This window comes from Oratosquilla oratoria, chromosome 28 (genome assembly GCF_046742065.1).
Source record: "Oratosquilla oratoria isolate Oo_2021 chromosome 28, ASM4674206v1, whole genome shotgun sequence".
NCBI lineage: Eukaryota > Metazoa > Arthropoda > Malacostraca > Stomatopoda > Squillidae > Oratosquilla > Oratosquilla oratoria.
This window is the reverse complement of record NC_134804.1, coordinates 4,777,676-4,802,426: the sequence shown is the minus strand read 5'-3', so window position 1 is coordinate 4,802,426 and position 24,751 is coordinate 4,777,676. Positions and strand designations below refer to the sequence as shown.

At 41.4% G+C, this 24,751-nt stretch overlaps 1 protein-coding gene across 2 annotated transcripts in view; it reads left to right on the top strand.

Annotated features, from left to right (window-relative positions):
• Nucleotides 1-23,894, top strand: part of PIG-V (phosphatidylinositol glycan anchor biosynthesis class V) — a 115,431-nt gene extending 91,537 nt beyond the window's left edge. For both annotated transcript variants that reach the window (XM_076210922.1, XM_076210921.1), the window contains exons 6-7: nt 13,496-13,663; nt 22,965-23,894. In XM_076210922.1, coding sequence (XP_076067037.1) covers nt 13,496-13,663; nt 22,965-23,234 — 438 coding nt within the window. In that variant the 3' untranslated portion in view covers nt 23,235-23,894. The remainder of the gene's footprint in view (nt 1-13,495; nt 13,664-22,964) is intronic.
• The last annotated feature ends 857 nt before the right edge of the window (nt 23,895-24,751 follow it).

The window sequence follows — 24,751 nt, the reverse complement described above, 5'->3', positions numbered from 1 at the left end:
AAGTCCTTGTATCTGGCATCAACGGGACCCTAAGGCATGCCGAATGTTAAAAAATTCTGGATACATGAAGGGATAATAGATAAAGTCAGTCACTTATTTTATTCACTAACCATATCAGTTTTACACCAATAAATCATAAAAGCACCAAATCTTAACAATTAAAATGTATGTATTTTGTAATATTACGTACAGTGTACTTCTCATACTTCCTATGAGCATGGTGATTAAATGCGGCGGTCAACAACAAGTTGCCAAGTTATTATCGCTTGTCTCACTGGTTGGTTGTACACTTTTCTGAGCCTTATACATCTGTCCACCTTTCATAAACTCTCTTATGTCTATCTGCTCGCAACTCTTGCCTCTTTGCAACAAAAACTCATTTTGAATGCAGTGAACAGCCATGACATTGCGCATGGTCATGTAACTGCATTGTTCAGCAAACTTAACAAAAACTGCTAAACCTTTCGCTGCATCTGTCCATGAAACTTTGGGCTCTGGGTCATCTTCCTCTTCACTTTCTGCCTTTCACTGGAGTTGGAATCGATTTGTATTGATTTTATATATATGTATATTTTCATATATTTTAATGCTTGGAAAAAATATGCTGGATATTTGAAGTTGCCGATTAATAGAAGGGCTTTTACTTTATATATATGTATTATGCAGATGGGTGGTGATGGTTGTAAAGTCAAACAATTGTATGTTGGATAGGTCATAAGTCAACGACTATCTGTATTTCCTTAATGCAGTTTCAATATTTCGTGTTTGGACACATGGAAAGAATGAGTGAAGAAAGACTAGTAAAAGAGGTATGGAAGGCAGATGTGGAGAGAGTGAACATGAGGGGACGTCCTAGGATGAGGTGGATGGATGGGGTGAAGGGGGCTTTGGGGAAGAGGGGAATGTCTGTTGAGGAAGGAAGGGAGAGGACGGAACACAGAGGTGAGTGGAGAATGGTTGTATATGGATGATGTGTGATTGCATGAGGAGGAATGGGCGGGGGGATGGGGTAGTATGTGTGAGTAAATTTTGACACAGCCCGAAGGGATTTCTCCCCGTCCTCTCCTTATATGCAAGGGGGGTCGCCGATTAAATGAAGCGGCCTTGCTGTGGATGTGCTGTGTCTTGCGACACTGCTTCTGACCCAGGGCGGTGGGCATGGTGCAGGGATGACCCGTCATCCAGGAGGTGCTCAGATGAGAAGGAGGGTGGGAGGGGTGTGGAGTGTATTTAGGGGTGAAATGGGTGGGAGTGTTTTTATGCCTTTGCCTTTTTGGCTACCTCCCTTGAAAGGGGGAAAAAGCCTTGGTATATGTATGTATGTATGTATGTATTTGTCTTTTAGTTTATCATTTACATATCTGTAAAATAGTTTAGGTTGTTCTTTGCATTTATCTATTATATCTTTTTTGTAGTTTCTTTTTTCCTGTGTATATCTACATATTCATTTCTCAGTTTGATGTATGATTGCTATTTGGTCTTTTTTGTCTTTTTTCCATCTTTTCCAAGCTATGTCTCTTCTATCTTTAGCCTCACTACTCTTTTTGTAATACCGACACTTTGTGTAAACCCTTTTCTTGTTTCTTCTTTGGTACATATTTATCTGTCCCCTCCTTGTATTTTTCTTTTAATATGTTCCATTTCTCTCCTATCTTTGTTTCGTCATTTGAATTTTTTTCCCAGTTAGCATTTTGAGAAAAATTCTGAGCTTTACAAAGTCTGTTTTGTTGTACATTAATCTTCCTTCTCTATGTTTCTCATTTCTTTTCACATCATTTTGTTCTTATAGTTTGAACTCTATTAGTATGTGGATACTCTTCCCAATTGGTGTCTTGTAATTCATTTTGTCCACGATTTCAGGCTCAGATGTGAATATTTAGTCTTGATGGTTCTTCATGGTCTCTATATCTGGTTTTTTCCTTGACCCATTGAGTCAGTGTATAATTATAATTAATTAATGGTCATATCCAGTAGAGTGTTGCCTCAGAGTTCCTCTCCACGTTTTACTGTCATTTCTTCCCAATTTATTTCCTTTGCATTAAAGTCACCCATAATTACTATGTTTCCTCCATCTATCAGTAACTCGTATAATGCATTCTTTGTGTCTTCCAGTAATTTGGAATGATCACTATCAGACGAAGCCTGTTTTTGGGGGCACATATACTACTATAAATTTTCTACTTTTTGTATTACTATTCACAACTTTTATCAATCATTTTCACAATATATTTTCCTTCTGTTATTTTTGTCACATTTAAGCCCATTCTAGTCAATAACATGACTCCACCCTGTTTATCCATTCTATTTTTCATCCAATGGTTGTGTAGACCTTGTCCTACCATACTTCATGATAAGAGACCTTTCAAATATGTCTCCACTATTCCCATTATGTCCAGTTTCTCCATTAACAGATAGTTGTTTAATTCATTTATTCCAGAAATCATACCATCCATGTTTGTGTATGCCATCTTTTATTTTTTCTTCTCTTTTTTGGTTTATGTTTCCTTTTTTCTGATGTACCAGTTTCTTAGCCTTCGATCCAGTACTCTAAAAAATGTATATATATATATATATTTTAGATTTACTTCAATTTTCACTGTTAGCTAATTTTTTCACTTTCGATAGTATCTTCAGCTATCATATGAGTCCTTAGTTTGATTTTCAATTGCCTATAGTGTTTTTCTCTAGAGAATGTGCCCATTCTGTACACCTTGTTGATATCTTTATCTAATTCTTGGCCTTAGTCCTGAACCGCTGTGTGTATTTACCTAGTTGTATTTTATGGGAAGGGGAGCTGTGATCATGGTGACTCATTTTTGCATCTTGCAAGATCAAGTATGTTCTTAAATTCTTGTATTGTGTTTGCACTCACTATTTTTTCGTCCAATTTGTTCCTGATATCTATCATTCTGTGTATGAAGCTGTTCTTTTTCAGGTCTCTTCTGTAGCTGTCCTTTTTGAATTTCATTACATGTCCTCTTGTTTTTCCTCTGTCCCACTTTAATAAGTCCTCTCTATCAAGGCATTCTTTTCCTTTCATAATTCTGTAGATGGTTAGTAGGTCCCCTCATTCTCTTCATTGTTCCAGGGTCAATCGTTCCAGTTTGGCCAGCCTTTGTTCATATGTCAGGTTTGAAAGTGTTGGAGCCATCTTTGTCATTGCTCGTAGTATTCTTTCTAATTTTCTTATATTCTTTTTTGTACTGGGTGACCATATCAATGCTGCATATTGTAGTTTTGGCTTTTTTTTTTTTTTTTTTTCTTATCCAGGTATTTAACCCCTTCCATACCATGACGCCTACGTAGGTGAGGAGCAAGTGGGTACGTGAGGATGCCAACATCAGTGTCTTGATTATATTTATTGTAGTCGTACCTGCGTGACCCCCCCATACTCTGTAAACTGGCTTCATCATATTTTCTATGGTTATAAAAATTCACGGGTGAAAGAGAACGAGCGATAGAGCAGTGGCTTTATTTTTTATAATGCAAGTATTATGACGCAACATCGCACGTCTGGCAGCTAATGCTGCCAGACGTGCAATGTGGCCCGTATTGAAGGGGTTAAAAGCCACCTTTATTGATCTCAACAAATTGTATGTTTCTCTATTTTATTTATATGTTTATCTGACAACATGTCTTTGGTGATGATTACTCTTAGGTCCCTTTCAGAATTTACTTTCTGTACTTCTTTTCTGTCAACTTTATACTCTCCAGATATCCTATTCTTGCTTTTCCCAAATTCGATTGTACTGCATTTCTTGATTGTACTGCATTCTCTAATGACTCGCAGTCAGTTTCGGAGGTTATTCTCTTTAATAACTTTGCATCGTCTGCAAAGAAATTCATGTAACATTCAGTACTTTTGTCCATGTCATTCATATATATAGCAAACATTATCGGGGATAGTACTGACCCCTGTGGGACACCACTACTCATTTCTTCCCATTTTGAATATTTGTCTGAGCACTACTCTCATTTTTCTTCCATGTAGGAAATCCTCCATCCAATTCAATAGTTTTCCATGCATGCCTCCTATTGTTTCCAGTTTATATAGCAATTTTCTGTGTGGTACTTTATCAAATGCCTTTTGTAAGTCCAGGAAGGCACAGTCTGCCCAGCCATCCTTTACTTGCAATAAATCTATCAATCTTGAATAGAAACAAATCATATTAGTGGTACGTGATCTTCCCTGTCTGAATCCAGATTGCCTTGGGTTCAGTATATTGTTCTCCTCCAGATATTTTGTCCATCTATCTTTGATGATTCTCTCACAAATTTTAACTATTGTACTCATTAGGGACACCGGTCTATAATTTCTTGGGTCTTCCTTATTTCCCCCTAGTTGTGTTTACCTAGTTGTATTTTGCAGGAAGAGAGCTATGCTTGTAGTGACCTGCTATTGTATCTTTCTGCATCCAATTCATCCACGATTTCAGGCTCTGATGTAAATATTCAATCTAGTCTCGACAGTTCATTGTTTCTCAATCAGGTATTTTCCTTTACCCATTGAGTCAATACGTCATATCCAGTAGAATATTTCCCCAAAGTTCTTCTCCACCTTTCTCTGTCATTTCTTCCCAACTTTCTTTTGAGTTAAAATCACCCATAATTACTGTTTTCTCCTTCCAATCATCATTTCACCTGTGCCTTGCTGTTAGAGGTTTTGCCTCTGTCACGCCCTAAGCTCTGTTTTTGTGTGTTACATCAAACTCTAAAACAGAGTTTGAGTAATACATACAATCCAGAGTCTCAGAGAAGAATTGCCCCTTTATAGATACATCCAACATGCCAGGATAAAGAAAGAAGATATACAAAATCACTGAAATATTTACTAACACAACTAGTGAGAATATCTCTTACTTACAAAGTACCGACAATGTGCAGAGGTCGAGTGCGGAGTGAGCAGCGTGGGTATCTGCACCCCCCGATTTATACCCCAGCCGCACAATACAGGTGCTACTGCCCAAGTACCAACTTATCTTAATACATATATTCCTATCCCTATCTACCCAACTCCACACATCCATTACTTCCTTTATTTATGCATGGAGAGGGTTTACAATAATTCCCTAGCTTATACCTTAACCTACAAGACAGTGAGGTAGAAAAGGAGGGGAGGCGCTAATTCATCTCCTTCTTCTTGGTTAATGCGCCCCTTGACCTCAGCTAGCAGGCGGCGTTGGGTTCATACCACTCCGCGGCTTGCCTACGAGAGCTTTCGCACATGTTCTAGGTCAACAGTCTTAGCGGACAAGGAGTCAATGTTCATTCTCACCCCATAGGGCTAAGGTGGTCAAGAGAGGGGACGCCGTCTTCACAACCATCGGACTTACGCCACTCCATATTTGGTCCATGTTATAGGTCACGCCGAGGGGTTGCAAAACACATTGTAGTCATGCTCCAGGAATGAATATGTCACATCACAAGTATGAACCCGGTGTGACGTGACATACATCCCCCTTCACTGGACAAAAATGTTCAAACCTGCGGAGCAAGGGTTGAACATTTTGTGTCTGGACGTGATAGGGCATCAGCAATCCTGTTACTCTTCCCTGAAATATATTTAAGATTAAAATCGTGACCCTGGAGTGCTAGCGCCCACCTAGCCAACCTATCACTCTTAGCATTCCCTTTTATAATGTACTTAAGAGGATTATGATCACTAAGAACTATCACCTTACCATCTAAAAACACCTGGAATTTCTTTAGCGCTAACACGAGACTGAGGGCCTCCATCTCAATTGTGGAATACCTAGTCTGATAATCCTTGAGGACTTGAGACATAAATGAAATAGGTGGCATGGAACCATCCCTTTCCTGAGCCAACACGGCACCTACAGCCACTTGACTGGTGTCACAGAGAATAAAGAAGGTCTTACTATAGTCAGGAGCCACCAAGATGGGACGACTTGAGAGAAGCCTCTTGCACTTATCAATAGCTGCATTTGCGCCTTCATTCCACCTGAAAGGATTACAAGAGAGCATGTGGGTCAAGGGAGCGGTCACATCAGCGAGTTTTGGACAATACCTTCTATAATAGTTCACCATACCCAAGAATCTTCGGATCCCCTTCTTCGTCTTCGGGACCTGGAACTCTGCAATGTCCTTCACCTTAGCTTCTACTGGTGAGACGCAATTTTGGCCAACTTGATGGCCTAAGTACTCGATAGTGCTCCTTCCAAAAGAGCTCTTTTTCAAATTTACGGTGAGATGAGCTTGGGCCAACCTGCCAAGCAACTCCTTTAGCTGGTGAAGGTGATCCTCCCAACTGTCAGAGAAAACTACGATGTCATCTGAGTATGCCTTGACACCGGGTAATCCCTCAACTATCCAATTGACCAGGCGTTGGAAGGATGCTCCGCTGTTCTTCATTCCAAAGGGGGTAACTTTATATTGAAAGTGCCCTTGTGGAGTAACAAATGTGGAGACCTCCGATGCTCTACTAGTAAGGGGGATTTGGTGATACCCCTTCATTAGATCCAGCTTGGACAGGAACCTAGCTGCTGCAACCTCCTCAATGAGGTCATCAATTCGTGGAAGAGGGTAGGGGTCTGCCTTGGTCACAGCATTCAGACGGCGATAGTCCACACACAATCTCCACTCACCTCCGGGTTTCAGAACCAACACAGTAGGCGAAGCCCAGGGGCTCGTGCTTGGTTCCACCAACCCTTGTTCCATGAGCTGCCTGACTTCTCCTCCATGATTCGCTTCTTCTGGGGCGACAGCCTATACGGGGCTTGCCTCACAGGCTTCGCTCCATCTTCTAGGACGACGTCTTGGTGTATCGCTTGGGTAACAGTGGGGTATGAGGAGAACACATTGGCATTCTCGCTTAGCAGCGCTCTGACCTCTTCCCGCATTTCTCCCTCTAGTGAGGATAAGGACTTCTCCTCCGCCTCACTAGTGTTTGATCTGTTCAAATCATAAAACAGATTTAGATTATCAATGTCTGAATCCAGGCTCCCATCATCTCGTCCTGTCTCGATTACCCCAATTGCGCCCTCTTCTACTATTCCCCTGAACTCTTTAACCACTTCACTATGGGACTTAAATCTCGCGGGCAGCAGCCAATGCCAGCCATACGACGTGTCGTAATAATACTCGCATCATAAAATATAGTCACCGCTTATATCGATCGTTCTCTCTTTCACCTGCCAATTTTGAAAACCACAGAGAATGGGATTCAGGGCACATTTGGGAGAATGTAAAAACACAGGGGCGACTACAATAAATATAATCAAGACGCCGATATGGCAGCGTCGCGAATCCACTTGCTCCTCATGACGCCTATGTAGGCGGCACCCTATGGAAGGGGTTAAGGAGGTTAATATGTACTTGTTGGACCCCAGACTTTCTCATTGGGTTTATTAAGACATAATTGTGGCCCCCTTTCCTTTCAAGTACCTTGAATGGTCCCTCATATTTTGGATGCAATGATGATCTTTGAGGGGATAGTACAAGCACATAATCTCCTGCCTTGAATTCCCTCTTAACAGATTTCCTATCATAGTATTCCTTATGATTCCCCTGGGCATTTTCAAGGTTCCTTTTGGCTATTTGCCTAATTTTCCTCAGTTTCTCAAAATTTGCGCCCACTAGATTAGCGTACTTGACATCTCCCTCTGAACCCTTAGATAAAATTTGTTCATACAGGGCAGCGAGGGGTTCCCTCGGGGCCCTACCAAACATTAAGTAGAAAGGGGAAAACCCTAGTCCCTCATACGTGGTTATTCTGGATGCATACAATAAAAGGTCTATACCCTCGTCCTAGTCCTTCTCCTGCTTTCTATGTCACTTTCCCCTTCTCTCACCTGTGGGAATCCTTCAAAACTAGGGCTACTCCTAGAACTAGCTGGGGTGTTTGGGTGAGACATCGTATAAAAGAAAGAAAAACGACTACAATACCATAGGTAACGCGTTGCTGAAATGTAAACAATGAAGCCAATCTGCTTGCGTTTGTATGATCGATCACGGTTTTGATCGCTTGGCGGCTTGCGTTTTTACTTGAAAATAATTTCTTAATGCTTTTGCATACACTAATTCCTCTATCTGGCGGCGGAGTGTATCCCGGTCATGAGGCCCCCATTTATGTCACGCCCTAAGCTCTGTTTTTGTGTGTTACATCAAACTCTAAAACAGAGTTTGAGTAATTCATACAATCCAGAGTCTCAGAGAAGAATCGCCCCTTTATAGATACATCCAACACGCCAGGATAAAGAAAGAAGATATACAAAATCACTGAAATATTTACTAACACAACTAGTGAGAATATCTCTTACTTACAAAGTACCGACAATGTGCAGAGGTCGAGTGCGGAGGGAGCAGCGTGGGTATCTGCACCCCCCGATTTATACCCCAGCCGCACAACACAGGTGCTACTGCCCAAGTACCAACTTATCTTAATACATATATTCCTATCCCTATCTACCCAACTCCACACATCCATTACTTCCTTTATTTATGCATGGAGAGGGTTTACAATAATTCCCTAGCTTATACCTTAACCTACAAGACAGTGAGGTAGAAAAGGAGGGGAGGCGCTAATTCGTCTCCTTCTTCTTGGTTAATGCGCCCCTTGACCTCAGCTAGCAGGCGGCGTTGGTTTCGTACCACTCCGCCGCCGCTTGCCTACGAGAGCTTTCGCACGTGTTCTAGGTCAACAGTCTTAGCGGACAAGGAGTCATTGTTCATTCTCACCCCATAGGGCTAAGGTGGTCAAGAGAGGGGACGCCGTCTTCACAACTGTCGGACTTACACCGCTCCATATTTGGTCCGTGTTATAGGTCACGCCGAGGGGTTGCAAAACACTGTGTAGTCATGCTCCAGGAATGAATATGTCACATCAGGAGTATGAACCCGGTGTGACGTGACAGCCTCCTAGAAATAAAAAAAGAAAAAAAAAAAAGAGAGGGGCCCAAGTTGAAATACACCCCATTCCAGCACTAACCATATGCCCCAGATATATAAAAACTTGCCTTAGTCTGGTGGCAATCCTTGGGCCCTCCTAAAGATCTCTCTGTGAAAGAACTTTGAACTGTTGTCTTTATTATATTAGTGTGGGACAGTTTCTCTGTCACCAGTTTACTGTAGTTGAAGGAGGGGAGCAGTTGCCAGTTGTTGTTGTCGTTCCCTAGACTGTCTGTTCAAGCAGTCCCGTCTCCCCAAGTAATGCCAAAGCCAAAACTTTGTTTTCCCACAAATCCTTTATAGAGTATGTTGTGTTGTTTGCGTGCATGATTGTGTATAATGCAGTCTTCCATTATGTGCTGTATGGTATGGGGTGAAGTGTTACATCCTGGGCAGCTGTTCACAATGCAGTCATCCAGCCTCTTCTGATAGCTTAGAAGTGCTGGGTGGTGGCCGCACCGCAGTCTGGCCAGGTGGACTCTGTCCTTTCGTGGGAGAGAGGATTCAGAAGGGTGGATATCAGGGCATCTGGCATGCAGCAATGTGTTGTATTTCAGTGTGTTAATGGAGCGGTAAGTGATATGGTTATGAATATGTTTCCGGAGGCTGGTATTTGGTGGTTGTGGAGGAAGAGAAGAGAGTATCTGTGTGTGATACAGGTCTTTGGGTGTTGTTTTAATGTTTCTTGGTGTGTGTGGGTGTTCTGCTATGTAGTGTATTTACCTAGTTGTATTTTGCGGGAAGGGGAGCTATACTCGTGGTGTCCTGCCATTGTATCTTGCAGTGTCTAGTTTGCTTTTAAACTCATGAATGGTTTTTGCGCATACTATTTCATTATCCAGTTTGTTCCAAGTGTCCAAAACTCTATGTGGAAAACTGTTTTTCTTCAGTTCTCTTCTATAGCTATGTTTTTTTTATTTTCTTTCCATGTCCTCTTGTGTTTCTCTATTCCCAGTTAACCACTTCACTACAGGACTTAAATCTCGCAGGCAGCAGCCAATGCCAGCCGTACGACGTGTCGTAATAATACTCGCATCATAAAATATAGTCACGGCTTATATCAATCGTTCTCTCTTTCACCCGTGAATTTTGAAAATCACAGAGAATGGGATTAAGAGCAGATTAGGGAGAATGTAAAAATACAGGGGCGACTACAATAAATATAATCAAGACGCCGATATGGCAGCGTCGCGAATCCACTTGCTTCTCATGACGCCTACATGTGTGGCACCAAATGGAAGGGGTTAAGTAAGTATCTCTGTGCCTTTCATGATTCTGTAGATGGTCAGTAGGTCACCTCTCTCTCTTCTTTGCTCCAGTGTCGGTAACTCCAGTTTAGCCAATCTCTCCTCGTATGATAGGTTTGCAAGTGCAGGTGCCATTTTTGTAGCTGCTCTCGATTCTTTCTATTTTCCTTATATTCTTTTTGGTACTGGGGGACCACAATGTCGCTGCATACTCTAGTCTAGGCCTTATCAATGTAACCAATATTTTTTTTTATCATGTCTTCGTCCAAGTATGGAAATGCCACTTTTATTGATCTTAGCCAGTTGTAAGTCTCCCCAACAATTTTGTTAATCTGTTTATCATAGGACAAGTCGTTTGTGATAATTACTCCCAAATCTTTTTCAGATCCCACTTTCTTTACTTCCTTGGTTCCAATTGTATATTTTCCTGATATTCTGTTTTTGCTTTTTCCAAACTCCATTATGCTACACTTCTGACTTCTGACTCCAGTTCCATACCTTATTCAGGTCTTCCTGCAGTGCTTCAGTCCTTATCAGTTTCTACTTTCCTTAACAGTTTGGCGTCGTCTGCAGCAGGTGTGATGTGTTTGTGATGGCTGCGGCAAGTGTTTGTGTGCTTCTCATGTCGAGGTGGTCCTTGAGTTTGAGGACTTTTGTTTCATGGTGTAAACGGTCTGTAGGTGTTGTATTTGTGGAGCCTGTAATTGTTTTTAGGGCTTTGTTTTGTATGATTTGAAGGGTGTTGTGGTGTGTCTCACTGAGATTAGGAGCCCATGCCAGTTGTCAGCAGTCTTTATAAGAAAAACTGGAAGAAATACAGTTGAAGCTGATAGAGGTCTTGGGACTGGTTGAAAGATTGAAAGGGCCACATCTGATGGAGGTGAAAATGTTGTAATATACAAAGTAAGATCTACACTAATGAGGTCTCATATACGTGTTTCCACTGGTCAAGCTTGACTTTGAATTCATCTGTTTTGTTTTTATCTAACAGAACTGTTACTTCCATGTTGTTGCATGTCTTCATTTGTATGGAAAGTAGTATTTCTTAATATCCCTTAATCACATTTTTCTATGCCCTCTGGTATTTCTTATTTTCATTTTCATTGTTATGAACACTGCCATCATATTTCCTCCTCCTCCTCCTTTTCTGTTGTAGGAAGTTGTAGTTTCTAATCTTTGTATGTTTTATCAACTAGGTATGCAACTATCTTAGCTGTTGTCCTGTGAATGTTCTCTATCCTTTGTATATATTTTATTTTGTGTGGGGACCACACCACTGCAGTATATTCTGGTCTGAATTATGATAGGTCTTCAGTGAGTCTCTTCATGTAGTGGAATGCCACTCTTACGTTTGTCAGTAAATCATTTATAAATTTCCCCTGTGATCATCTTGATGTATTTTTCCATTGACAAATTATGTATTATCAACACTCCCCGTCCTCGCCTTATATGCAGAGGGGGACAGAGAGGGGGGGTCGCCGATTAAATGAAGCGGCCTTGCTGTGGATGTACTGTGTCTTGCGACACTGCTTCTGACCCAGGGCAGTGGGCAGGGTGCAGGGATGACCCGTCATCCAGGAGGTGCTCAGATGAGAGGGAGGGTGGGAGGGGTGTGGAGTGTATTTAGGGATGAAATGGGTGGGAGTGTTTTTATGCCTTTCCCTTTTTGGCTACCTCCCTTGTAAGGGGGAAAAAGCCTTGGTATATGTATGTAACACTCCAAAAAAAAATTCTATGATAGGACTTGCAGTAAGGGATAATTAGACAAATTTAAATGTAACCTCCTCAATATGAGTCAAATTTTTGTGTTCAGCATTGGATGCCTGATGTATGATGATGCATCACAATACTCTTGTTATAAGATATAAAGTCACTGCTGACTTACTCATTCTCTTTTACTCAGAATGATGATAAGCACAGAAATGCAGTCAAGTCAGTTTACAGAATTTGGGGGTCACACAGTTACAACTGCAAAATAAATGTAATCAAAACACCAATGCTGGCATCCTCATATACCCATTCACACTTAATGATGCCTACATAGGTGTCATCATATGGAAGAGGTTAAGAAGGAAATAGGCAAGAACTGGTTTACCAATAGAGTGGTTAACAAATGTAATGGATTTAGTAACTGTGTAGTGAACACCAAAATTATTGCTTGTTTTAAGAAAAGGTTAGATGACTTTGTGGGTGGGGATGAAAGGTGGTAATGGAGATGGAACTGGCCAGTGTAGACCTGTGGTCTTGCAATCTCCTTCATTCTTATGTTCTTTGCTTTTGTCTATCTGTCCAGATAGCTTCCCTCTTATAAGGATGGTAGCCAGCTAAGGCATGCACCCATTTATTTCCCATTTCCCTTCCATCTTAGCTCCTTATGGATGAAGGGTCATCCTGCCCCTTGCCCACTATCCGAGTAAGGAGCATTGCAGCAAGACACAACATGTCTACAGCAGGGCCAGCCATTTCATTTACATGGCAATCCTCCCTCCCCATCCCCTCATGTGAAAATAGAGAAGACAAGAAGAAATCCCATTGGACTATATCAATTTATATTCCAGGCACAACCATTCACCACACCCACCCATCTCTTGCCCTCTCCTTTTCCTGCTCAACACACATTCCCCTCTAACTCAAATAATTGTTAAGCTTCATTTCCCACTTTGCAAATTTTATAATTTTGTGTTGGCCTTTTCTTATTTATATAAATTTTCAATATATATATATTTTTCTATACATTGAATTTTTTCTATTTCTGGTTCCATTCATATTTCCTATCTAGATCTTCCTGTAATCTCTTAGTTATTTTAATAATTCGTAGTACTCAGTCTTGACATTGTCATCAAATAGTTTTAACTGTGTTAACTATATCATTAGATTAAGAACTTAACTGGTGCCACTGAGCCCTGTGGGACCCCCACTAGTTACTCCTTGTGTGAAATTCCATCATCACTAGCCTATTCATTAAGAACTCCATGCATTCTAATATACTTCAATTATGATATATAATCTGCATGATGGGATGGAGAGGGGGGTTGCAGATTAAATGAAGCCACCTTGCTATGGATGTGATGTGTCTTGCTGCATTGCTGCTGACCTAGGGTGATGGGCGAGATGCAGGGATGACCCATCATCCAGGAGAAGCCAAGATGAGAGGGAGGGTTGGTGAATGGGGATGAAATGGGTGGGAGTGGAATTATGCCTTTTAACTTTGACTACCTCCCTTGTAAGGGGGGAAAATTTTTGTATATGCATGTATGATATATAAGTGTGTCACAGTAATCCTAACAATAAGCCAGTATGGTATTTTATTCAACTAAACATATTTTCATGGTATTCTTCAGGTGTGTTGGAGTCTTGGTATTAAATTACCAGACTCTGAAGTGCGCAGCAAAAAGGATAAGACTGCATTCATTTGGCACGAAGAAGGAATTAATTCATGGAGACTATTTGTTTATACAGCACATGCACTATGCTTATGTGCATTTTGTGTGCTCTGTATTCATGTTCAGGTTAGTATTGTATTTATTTTTGGAAACTTTCAAAGTAAAATAATTTTTGAACATGTATACTAAAAAAAAGCACTAAAGAAGCTTACTAAGATCTTCAGTACCCAAACCTTGGAAACATATTTGTACTTATTTTAGGAGAACACATTAGTTACCAAACAGTAAAATAATACATTCTGTCTCAAGATAACTGCTCCACTTACCTTACGATGGGTGCTGCCTTCCCAACTGGGTTGACAATGTCACTAAGCAGTTTTCTCTCTTGCACACCATCTATCCACTATTTTTAAATCTAGCTATCTCCTATGTCACTCCCTGTCTCTCTTCACTCCCTTGCACCTTTCATTCCCTATGCTCCCTCAACCCTGCCCCACAAACTCTATGCCAGTCCTGTAGTTCATGGTGAACTTTGCCCTCATACCAGGAGTGCCAACCATGCATACATTCACCTGATGCCTTCACCCCCCCTTCCGTGATCTTAAGATAAACTTCTTTGTCTCCCCCCATCCCCTACTTCATAGTCCTCCAACCATCTTGGGAGACATCTGTTCAGCTGTGGTTGCTGATGTGTCACTCCCTCTTCTGATGCCATGTCACAGCTCTCTTCATTACTCTCTCTTCCGTCCACTACACTGTAAAGATTCAGGATATGTTGCAGCACTCCATCTACAGAAACATTGTTCCATGAATTCACATGTCACAACACCCCTCATCTGCTGTGAGTTACATACTATGTGTTTTCACCCATACCTCCTCCCCTACTTGTACTGACAGTTCCTTCCTCGACATTGCCCAGTAGTGTCAATGCTTCTCTTGGATATTGCCATTCATACTATATGGCCTTCTGTGGGACCAATTCTTCATCTTGTCCTGACCTAGGGGACATGTACCAGAAAACTGGCTCCATAGACAACATTAATGCCCTCTTGGCAATGGACATGACAGTGCAATGACATTGTTCCACTATCCCGTTACTGCCTGGATGGTAACTCTAAAAGAGCATCTTGTGTTCCACTTGTCCAGCATCCTTCAGTACTTGTGATTGAAAAGTAGTGCCATTATACACTAAAATTTCATGAGTTGGGCCCCTCTCCAGAAATATCCTCTTCACTCTGGGGCACATCGCACGTCTGGCAGCATTAGCTGTCTGACGTGCGATGTTGCGTCATAATAATCGCATCATAAAAAATAAAGTCAGTGCTCAATCATTCGTTCTCTTTCACCCGTGTATTTTGATAACCATAGAAAATTGATGAAGCCAGTTTAGAGAGAATGGAGATTACGTAGGTACAACTACAATAAATATAATCAAGATGCCGACGTCGGCATCATCGAGTACCCACTTGCTCCTCATGCTGCCTACGTAGGCGTCACCATATGGAAGTGGATATCTCATTTGACACGCACACAATTTCCTGTCCTATCTCAGTCTTCAGTTCCCTTCAGATAGCAAATCATCCAGGGCCACAATCTACCATTAACAGGTACATGCCTTGTCAATAGTGAGTTACATCAACAGTTAATCTCTGTCAGTTCTTCTTTGAGCTGATATCCCCTGTTGCATGCAGCTTTGGAGCAGGATCTATTGATTGATATTGGATATATGCTCACACAGATTACTAAACTTATTCCCTCGTGATATTTGGGTTAACTCACCCGGTCAGGAACAACAACTTGTCAATACCTAGGTGGTGTGCCCCATGTAGCTCCTCAGTGCCTAGGGATTCTGCTGCACACACTTTGACCTCCTCCTCTTCCTGTTCATCCCCCACTCTCAGCCAACCTTTCCTCACTTCAGTTAGCATGTCTGCTTTATTCTCTCCCAATGGCACTCTGACTATGTTCACCTTCAAGCTGAACTTGTATATCAATTCTATCAAGATTCCAAGGCACAGGTTCACAATGACCTCTGCTGCCCCTTTTGTCTGCACTCTTTTCTCTTTGATTAGCATTGTGATGATCCTTCCTGCCACCCTGGCTGAATTGATCCTGATTTTGATCTCTCGCAATCCCCATTGCAATGCCAGATGGACCCCCATTACAACCACATCCAACTCTGACATGTTAATGTAATGACAATCATCCTTTTTTTTTCACTGCCAAGCTTTTTCTTTACATAAGAACATAAGAACATAAGAAATAAAGGAGACTGCAAAAGACCATAAGGCCTACACTAGGCAGCTCCGTATCCATCACCACCTGTCGTCCCCATCCATAAAGTTGTCTAATCGTTTTTTAAAACAACTGATAGTTTCAGCGCTTACTACGTGGTTACTAAGTTTATTCCATTCATCGACCACCCTATTTGTAAACCAATTCTTGCCTATTTCCTTCTTAAATCTAAATTTGTCCAGTTTATACCCATTACTGCGAGTCCTGCCCTGTTGTTTTATTATGATGACCTTGTTTGCATCACCCTTGTTATAGCCTTTGATCCACTTGAACACTTCTATTAGATCACCCCGCACTCTGCGTCTTTCCAGAGAGTGTAAGTTTAGGTGCCTAAGCCTCTCTTCGTAAGGCAAATTTCCGAGTCCTTGTATCATTTTGGTCATTCTTCTCTGTACTGATTCTAGTGAATTTATGTCCATTCTGTAGGACGGAGACCAAAACTGTACCGCATAGTCAAGGATGGGTCTAACTATCGCTAGATAGAGTTTAATAATTACCTCTGCACTTCTATTCGTTACCGTCCTAGCAATGAAGCCTAATGCTCTGTTTGTTTTATTTCTGGCGCTAATGCACTGCTTCCTGGTTTTAAGGTCCGGACTCACCAGAACTCACCAGAACTCCCAAGTCCCTCTCGCACTCAGATTTTTAAATGTCACATTACCTATTTCCAGGACTTTGGTAGTTACTATGCTGCTTACATCACACCATAGCACACCTTTGTCCAGTTGCAGTACACGTCATCATCCTTTCACTGGGTCATTGCATCTCACTCATTGCATGATAATCACAGATCATTGTGAGCATGCCCTCATCAACCTTGTCTCCCCAATCTTTTCCCCCAGATTTTCTCTTAAAATAGCTGCATGCCAAACAGTGATGATATAGTAGTGGCCAACCAGTTTGCCACATAATTAGAAGAGCTCTCATCTGTCACATCTAGGATATCACTGCCTCTCCTGAATACCAGGTTTCTACTCCTATCTTGCTCTAGTTACAGTCCCAATATTGTCCCTTTATCACTCCATCCATCAGTTCTGGTTCCTTTGAGACCAGTCCAAATCGTGCCAGGTGTTTTACTACTTCTGACACTGGCTCAACAGTGTCATCCACTACTATATCATCACTGTACAAATCCATTCACTTAGCAAGCACTTCAGTCTTCTTCAGCACAGTTTTCAGGATCATGATCAGAGGGGCTGAGCATAGCCTGAAACCCAGTCAGGTTAAACAGTACATTTTGCTCATGTATTTTACATACACATGCATATACCAAAGGCTTTTCCCCCCCTACAAGGGAAGTAGCCAAAAAACAAAGGCATAAAAACCACTCCCACCCATTCCATCCCCACATATTTCACTCCTGTCCACCCCCTTCCCTCTCTCTTATCTTGGCTCCTCCTGGATGACAGGTCATCCCTGTATCTTGCCCATTGCCCTGGGTCAGAAGCAGTGTCACAAGACACAGCACATCCACAGCAAGGCTGCTTCATTAAATCAGCGACACCCCCCCTCTTTTCATCCCCTTACGCAGAAATGGAGAAGATGGGGAGAAATCCCTTCATACTGAATCAATTCATTTTTCACACATACTCCCTCACCCATCCCCACCCACTCTCCCTCATGCATCCATACACAATCATTCTTCCCTCACCCCTAACTTCTGTCCTTCCTCAACAGACATTCCCCTTTTACCCCATCCATCCATCCATCTCATCTTTGGTTGCCCCCTCTGCTTTTCACACCTCTTTTACTAATCTTTCTTCACTCATTCTTTCTGTGTCCAAATCATCCCAATACTCTTTCATCAACCCCTTGCTTTCCACCCCCGTTCTCCTCACCTCCTCGTTTCTCACTCTATCCAGCCTAGTAACCCCCATCATTCTTCTCAGGCACCTCATGTCAAACACATTCAAATTCCACCTCTCTTCCTCTCTTATGTTCCATGTTTCTGCCCCATACAGTCTTGTCAGCACAATCATACAATCTCCTCGTATCATCCATTCCCAAATGTCTATTTCTCATTACACTTTTTAATCCACCAAGACATTTACTTGCTTCTCTCAACTACATTCTACCTCCACTCCTTTTCCCACCACATTTGCACCTAAGTATCTAAAACTGTCCACTTACGTCTCCCTTAATCCTCACTTCCAGTCTGCTGCTACTTTCTCCCCTTGTACATCTTATCACCTTACTTTTACCTACATTTATCTTCATATTCCTTCTTTTTTACACCCCAAACTCTGTCACTAACTTCCTCAAACCCTTCTCTGATCCTGCTACAAGTGCAGTGCAGTCCTGTCAGCAAACAACAACTGGCTTATCTCCCACTTTTCTCTATTTTCTTTAACTATCTCCAATCCACAACCCACTACCCTTGCACCACCCCATCCATGTATACCATATTTTTCGGACCATAAGGCGCGGGAAAAATCCTTAAAATCGGCCAAAATCGGGTGGTGCGCCTTATCGTGCGGTGCACCTTATGTGTGGCTTCAGTGCAAAAAAAATGCCTCGGATAGTGACGTACTATTTTGACACGTTTCGTAGCTAGCCTGCCGACGGCGACAGTGCATGATAGGCCTAGCAAAAGTTACAACCAAGTTATAACCAAGATGCATGTATCTTGACAAGAAAATTGTGAAAACTTCGACAGTTTTTGGGTCCATGCCACAGCATTCATTCACGCTATCATGGCTATGACATGATAGCGTCCACAACACAGACAGCCATTTTGCATTGGTATAGTCTCGCTCCACTCAGACTGTAGTCATTTGGGTATTTTTTTAGTTTCGATCATGGGCGCAATATAGCAATATAAAATTAATTATTAATTTTGTAAATTAAAATGTATTAACGTAATATGCAATTTTGTGGGCGGAAATGAAAATAAAAAATACCTTGCTACAAGCAAATATGCTAATGAACGAAGTCGGTAGCATAGGATCAGGACGACGACGACAACTAGGACGAGCCGGATGACATTTAATTTGCAGATAATGATTTATTAAACACAGGTTAGGTTAGGTTAGACGAATTTATCACCCTTTCATATCTTCGACGTCGGCATCTATCATAAACATGGCGTACCATTCGTCCGACACGACTTCGTTACTTACGAAATCTGTTTCAGCACATATTTTGTTTTTTATTTCCGCTCACAAAATTGAATATACGTTGATACATTATAATTTACAAAATTAATAATTAATTTTTTATTGTTATATTGCGCCCATGGTCGAAACTAAAAATTTACCTTCATTTGTAAACTTGTGTTTTTAAGTGAATAGAGAATTCCGGGAATAAAACTGCTAAAGTTGGTTTTATTCCCCACAATTTCCGTAACGTGTTGTTGTTTTTTACGAGTATTGGCAGGGCAGACCATCCATGGAGGTGGTCTGATTTCACTGACCAAAATAAAAATATATATAATTTATTTTTGTAATTTTGCTAAATCCCAACAGATTTTTCTCATACAACAACGAAAATTTTGTTCTGAATGCACTCACATATGCATGATTATCCGATGACGAGACCAGGTGCGCCTTATGTAAGGACAGGGAATAGCAAATTACAGGTGCGCCTTATGGTACGAAGCACCTTATGGTCCGAAAAATACGGTAAATTGAACAGCCAAGGTGATAAAACACATCCCTGATGAAGTTCCACCTTTACCTCAAACCACTCACTTTCTCCATTTCTGATTCTAACACAAGCTCTACTACTCTTGTTAAAGCTCTTGACTGCTTTTAAAAGCATTCCTCCTATCCCATATATCTGCAATACCTCCCAAAGTGCCTTCCTGTCTACCCTGTTATAAGCCTTTTCCTAATCCATAAAGGTCCAATTGATGGAGTGGTTGGGAAATGTGGAGTTCCAGGAAAGAATCATAGTGGAGAATTGATGGTAGAAATGTGTCTAGAAAGAGATTTGATGATAGCAAATACAGTGTTTCGGAAGAAAGTCAAGCATAAGTACACATGGGAGAGGGTGGTGGATGGAAGGGTGGTAGATAGAGTGGTGATGGATTATGTAGTGGTAAATAGGACTATGATAGGAAGAGTTAAGGATGTACATGTGCTAAGGGGAGAGGGTGGGGTATATCAGATAATTTTTTGGTGGAAGGTAAGTTGAGAGTGGAGGATAGATGGAGAAAGAGGAAAGGGACAAAAGGTAGGGAGGTGCTTAGAGTGAACTCTTTAAATGAAAAGGAGGAGTACAAGAAGAAGCTGAAGGAGGAGTGGGAGGAAGTGAAGGATAGAGTAGAGCTAGGTGTGGAGGAGGAATGGGGATGGTTCAAGGAGGGAGTCACAAAGTGTGCAAGGATGGTGTGTGGAACAAGAAGGACGGGAGGAAATAGAAGGAAGGATAGTGAATGGTGGGATGAGGAAACAAAGAAGGTTGTAGAAGAGAAGAAGTGAGCTTTCACAGATTGGTTACAAAATAGGACGAGGGAGTCATATAGGAAATACAAAGAAAAGAAAAGAGAAGTAAAGCAAAAGGTAAAGGAGGCAAAGAGGAGAGCAGATGTGAAATGGGGTAAGAGTATGACAGAAAATTTTGAAAGTAATAAAAAGATGTTTTGGAAAGAAATTAAGAGAGGAAGAGGAGGCGAATCAAGTAGAGAACAAAAGGTAAATGGTGCAGATGAAGAGAAGATAATGGAAGAGAAGGCAGTAAGAGGAAGATGGGCAGAATATTTTAGGGAGTTGCTAAATGTGAAGGAGGATAGTTGCAGTGGGAAATGCTAAGAAAATGAGAGTGATGAGTGAGGAAAATGGAGGAGAAATAAGGAAGGATGAAGTGAAGGCAGTTGTTAAGATGATGAAAGCAGGTAAGGCACCTGGTCTGGATGGATGCCATGCAGAATGTCTAAAAAAAATGAGGTACAGTGATGGTGGACTGGCTGGTGAGGTTATTTAATGTTTGCTGGAGAGAGGGTAGAGTGCCAGAGGACTGGAGGAGTGCCTGTATAGTTCCACTTTACAAGGGAAAAGGAGACAAGTGTGAATGTAGTAGTTTCAGAGGGATTAGCTTGTTAAGTGTAGTTGGGAAGGCTTATGGGAGGATCTTGATTGAGAGGATTAGGAGAGGAACAGAGGGAGTAATTGGTGAGGAACAGTGTGGATTTAGGACGGGTAGAGGTTGTGTAGATCAGATCTTTGTGGTAAGACATATATGTGAGAAAGCTATAGGAAAGGGGAAGGATGTTTTTTGGGCTTTTATGGATCTGGAAAAGGCTTACAATAGGGTAGATAGAAAGGCACTGTGGGAGGTTATGCAGATAGGAGGAAAGCTTCTAAGAGCTGTCAAGAGTTTTTATGAGAGTAGTAGAGCTTGTGTCAGGATTAGAAATGGAGAGAGTGAGTGGTTTGAGGTAAAGGTGGGACTTCGTCAAGGATGCGTTATGTCGCCCTGGCTGTTCAACTTATACATGGATGGGGTAGTGCGAGAGGTAAATGCAAAGGTAGTGGGCCAGGGAATGGAGATGGTTAAAGAAAATAGAGAAAAATGGGAGGTGAGCCAGCTGCTGTTTGCTGACGACACTGCGCTTGTGGCAGGATCAGAGGAGGGACTGAGGAGGTTGGTGACAGAGTTTGGGAGAGTATGTGATAGAAGAAAGCTAAAGATAAATGTGGGTAAAAGTAAGGTGATGAGATGTACAAGGGGTGAAAGTGGCAGTAGACTGGAAGTGAGCATTAAGGGAGAGCAACTGGAGGAAGTGGATAATTTTAGATACTTGGGTGCAAATGTGGCAGGAAAAGGTGGAGTGAAGGTGGAGGTAGAATGTAGATTGAGAGAAACGAGTAAATGCCTTGGTGGATTGAAGAGTGTAATGAGGAATAGACATTTGGGAATGGATGCTAAGAGGAGACTGTATGAAGGAGTGATTGTGCCAACAGCACTGTATGGGGCAGAAACATGGAACATAAGAGAGGAAGAGAGAAGGAGTTTGAATGTGTTTTGAGTTGAGGTGTCTGAGAAGTATGATGGGGGTTACTAGGCTAGAGTGAAAAATGAGGAGGTGAGGAGGAGAACAGGGGTGGAAAGGGAGTTGGGAGATAGGGTTGATGAAAGAGTATTAGGATGGTTTGGACACATGGAAAGAATGAGTGAAGAAAGACTAGTAAAAGAGGTATGGAAGGCAGATGTGGAGGGAGTGAACATGAGGGGACGTCCTAGGATGAGATGGATGGATGGGGTGAAGGGGGCTTTGGGGAAGAGGGGAATGTCTGTTGAAGAAGGACGGGAGAGGACAGAAGACGGGTGAATGGAGAATGGTTGTATATGGATGATGTTGTGATGCATGAGGTGGAATGGGCGGGGGGATGGGGGGTGAGGTAGTATGTGTGAGCAAAATTTGATGCAGCCTGAAAGGGATTTCTCCCCGTCTTCTCCTTTTATGCATGGGGGGACGGTGGGGGGGGTCGCCGATTTAATGAAGCGGCCTTGCTGCGGATGCGCTGTGTCTGGCGACACTGCTTCTGACCCAGGGCAGTGGACAAGGTGCAGGGATGACCCGTCATCCAGGAGGTGCTAAGATAAGAGGGAGGGTGGAGGGGTGTGGAGTGTATTCAGGGATGGAATGGGTGGGAATGATTTTATGCCTTTTCCTTTTGCTACCTCCCTTGTAAGGGGGAAAAAGCCTTGGTATATGTATGTATGTATGTTTGAGTTCACCTGTAGTGTGATAAGTAGATTGGGTTTTTAACAAGCATTTCTCCTAGACAAGTGTCAGGCCTGTATAAAAAATTGGGAAAATAACTAAAGAGATATCCAAGATAAAAGCTGCCTCATCCTTTTCCAGTAAAGACAGAAATTGACATCAAGAAACTGATAAACTTATATATACCAAAGGCTTTTTCCCCCTACACGGGGGGCCAAAAAGAAAAAGGCATAGAAACCACTCCCACCTATTCCATTTCCTATATATTCCACTCCCCTCCACCCTTCTCCCTCCCTCTTATCTTGGCACCTCCTGGATGACAGGTCATCCCTGCTACATACAGAAAACTGGAACAAGATAACAAACTATCACCTTTTACTTCCATTTGTAACAAATCTACTCATTGAATGGCCCAGTTACCACAGTATGACATAGTATTTGTAATTCTATACATTTTCTCTACAGGTTACAACTCGCCTGCTATGTTCAAGCTGCCCAATTCTGTACTGGTTTGCAGCTCATCTCTATAGTGGCTCAAATGCTGGTCAGCAGGCACCTAAAGGAGCTTCTCCAGAACTTCGTTCTGAAACTGCTGGCAACTTGAGAAGTTGCTGGAAAGTTTCTGTTCTCACAGATTTCCCAAAGCCATTCTGGGGACAAGTTATTATTACTTATTTCTTTCTTTATTTCTTTGTGGGAACCATAATGTTCTCAAATTTCTTGCCATGGACGTAATGACATTAACATTTATCTTTCTATTTTAGATGCAGTTGTATAGGTACAATTCTGGACTGCAAATATTTCCTAACAGTCATTGTTACGAGGTCATCACTTTCCATGGGATATATTAGAAATGAAAGGCTAAGGTTGACATTTAAAAATTAGTTTTGGATCAACATCCATCCATAACTTGTGTATTTTGTGAAGAACATCATGTCCATAGTTCTAAGCACTCTTATTTCTTAGAATATGGTCTCTCCTGTCTTCACATCAAAATTATAATTTTAAGATATGTAAAGCTATGTTTAGCTGTGTTGTGTTCATTTGTTGTAGTACTGGTGCACCCCAAAATTATACTAGTGCACAGAATCCATCAGGGAATCATCCTTATGATGCAGAGTACTCAGATCATCTTCAGCTCAAGAGAGGAATGATTAAAATAACACACAAAAGTTTTATCATTTATATCTTGTAGGTTATAGGATTCAGGAGTGTTTGAGATGCCAGTCAGCTATGAAAATAAGGAACTTAATATATTACAATAATGAAATCACTGTTTTTGAAATGACATTGCATTCAAACTAGAATGACAACCATTAGTTGTGAAAAAAAATCCTTTATTACAATAATGAAATCAGTTTTTGAAATGACACTGCATTCAAACTAGAATGACAACCATTAGTTGTGAAAAAAACATCCTTAGAGTGAAAGCACAAGTTGTAATTTGTAAGCAATATCCCTTTTTGGTACACATGCCAAGAAAGACAATGTGCAATCTCATTCTTATGTCAGTCTTAGGTGATGTGAATGGCATTCTACAAGATATTGTTGCTTTTGTACTGCAGTGATTTTTACTCATAATTTCCCAAATTAGGGTGCCTTCTTAATGCTATTGCCATAATAAGGAGATAGGAAATTTTACACAGGTATCCTAAGGAGTGCATAGAGACAAGATTATTTATGGTTTCCAAGGCTATTTTGTGTTCATTAAGAAGATAGGGAGGTGGAGAGTGCATATATAGAAGCACTACAGATTTTAGGTTCCCCTGAAATTATATAAATTCATGGTGTGAGGTGATGCTGATGTGGACATATGATGATAGTATTTGATTTAGTTATTAAATTCCATGCTACAAAGACCTCTGTAAGGGGCACCATTCCAGCCTCCTGATAGTGGGCATTTTGCAAAAACAAAAAACAAAAAAAAAAAATCGATCATATTTTTAAAATATTTTCTTCATGTCTCATATTTTAGATTATCTTACCTGGAATGGATGGTAGTGCATTCCAATGTGGGTCAATGGTCTGAGTGTGTTATTTGTCAGAAAAAGGATGTAGAATATTCCCTTTATGGTGTTTTTTCCACACAATCTTTCATTTCAATTCATAATTTGAGTGAGGGAGGGTGTTGCCATGTGTTGAAGGGACAAGATTAACCAGTCCAAGCTGTGGAAGAGTTCCTTGCTGCATTGCTTTTTATCAAAGCAAAATGACAGGAAACCGGGTGACCCTTCATTCCTGAGGTACAGTGA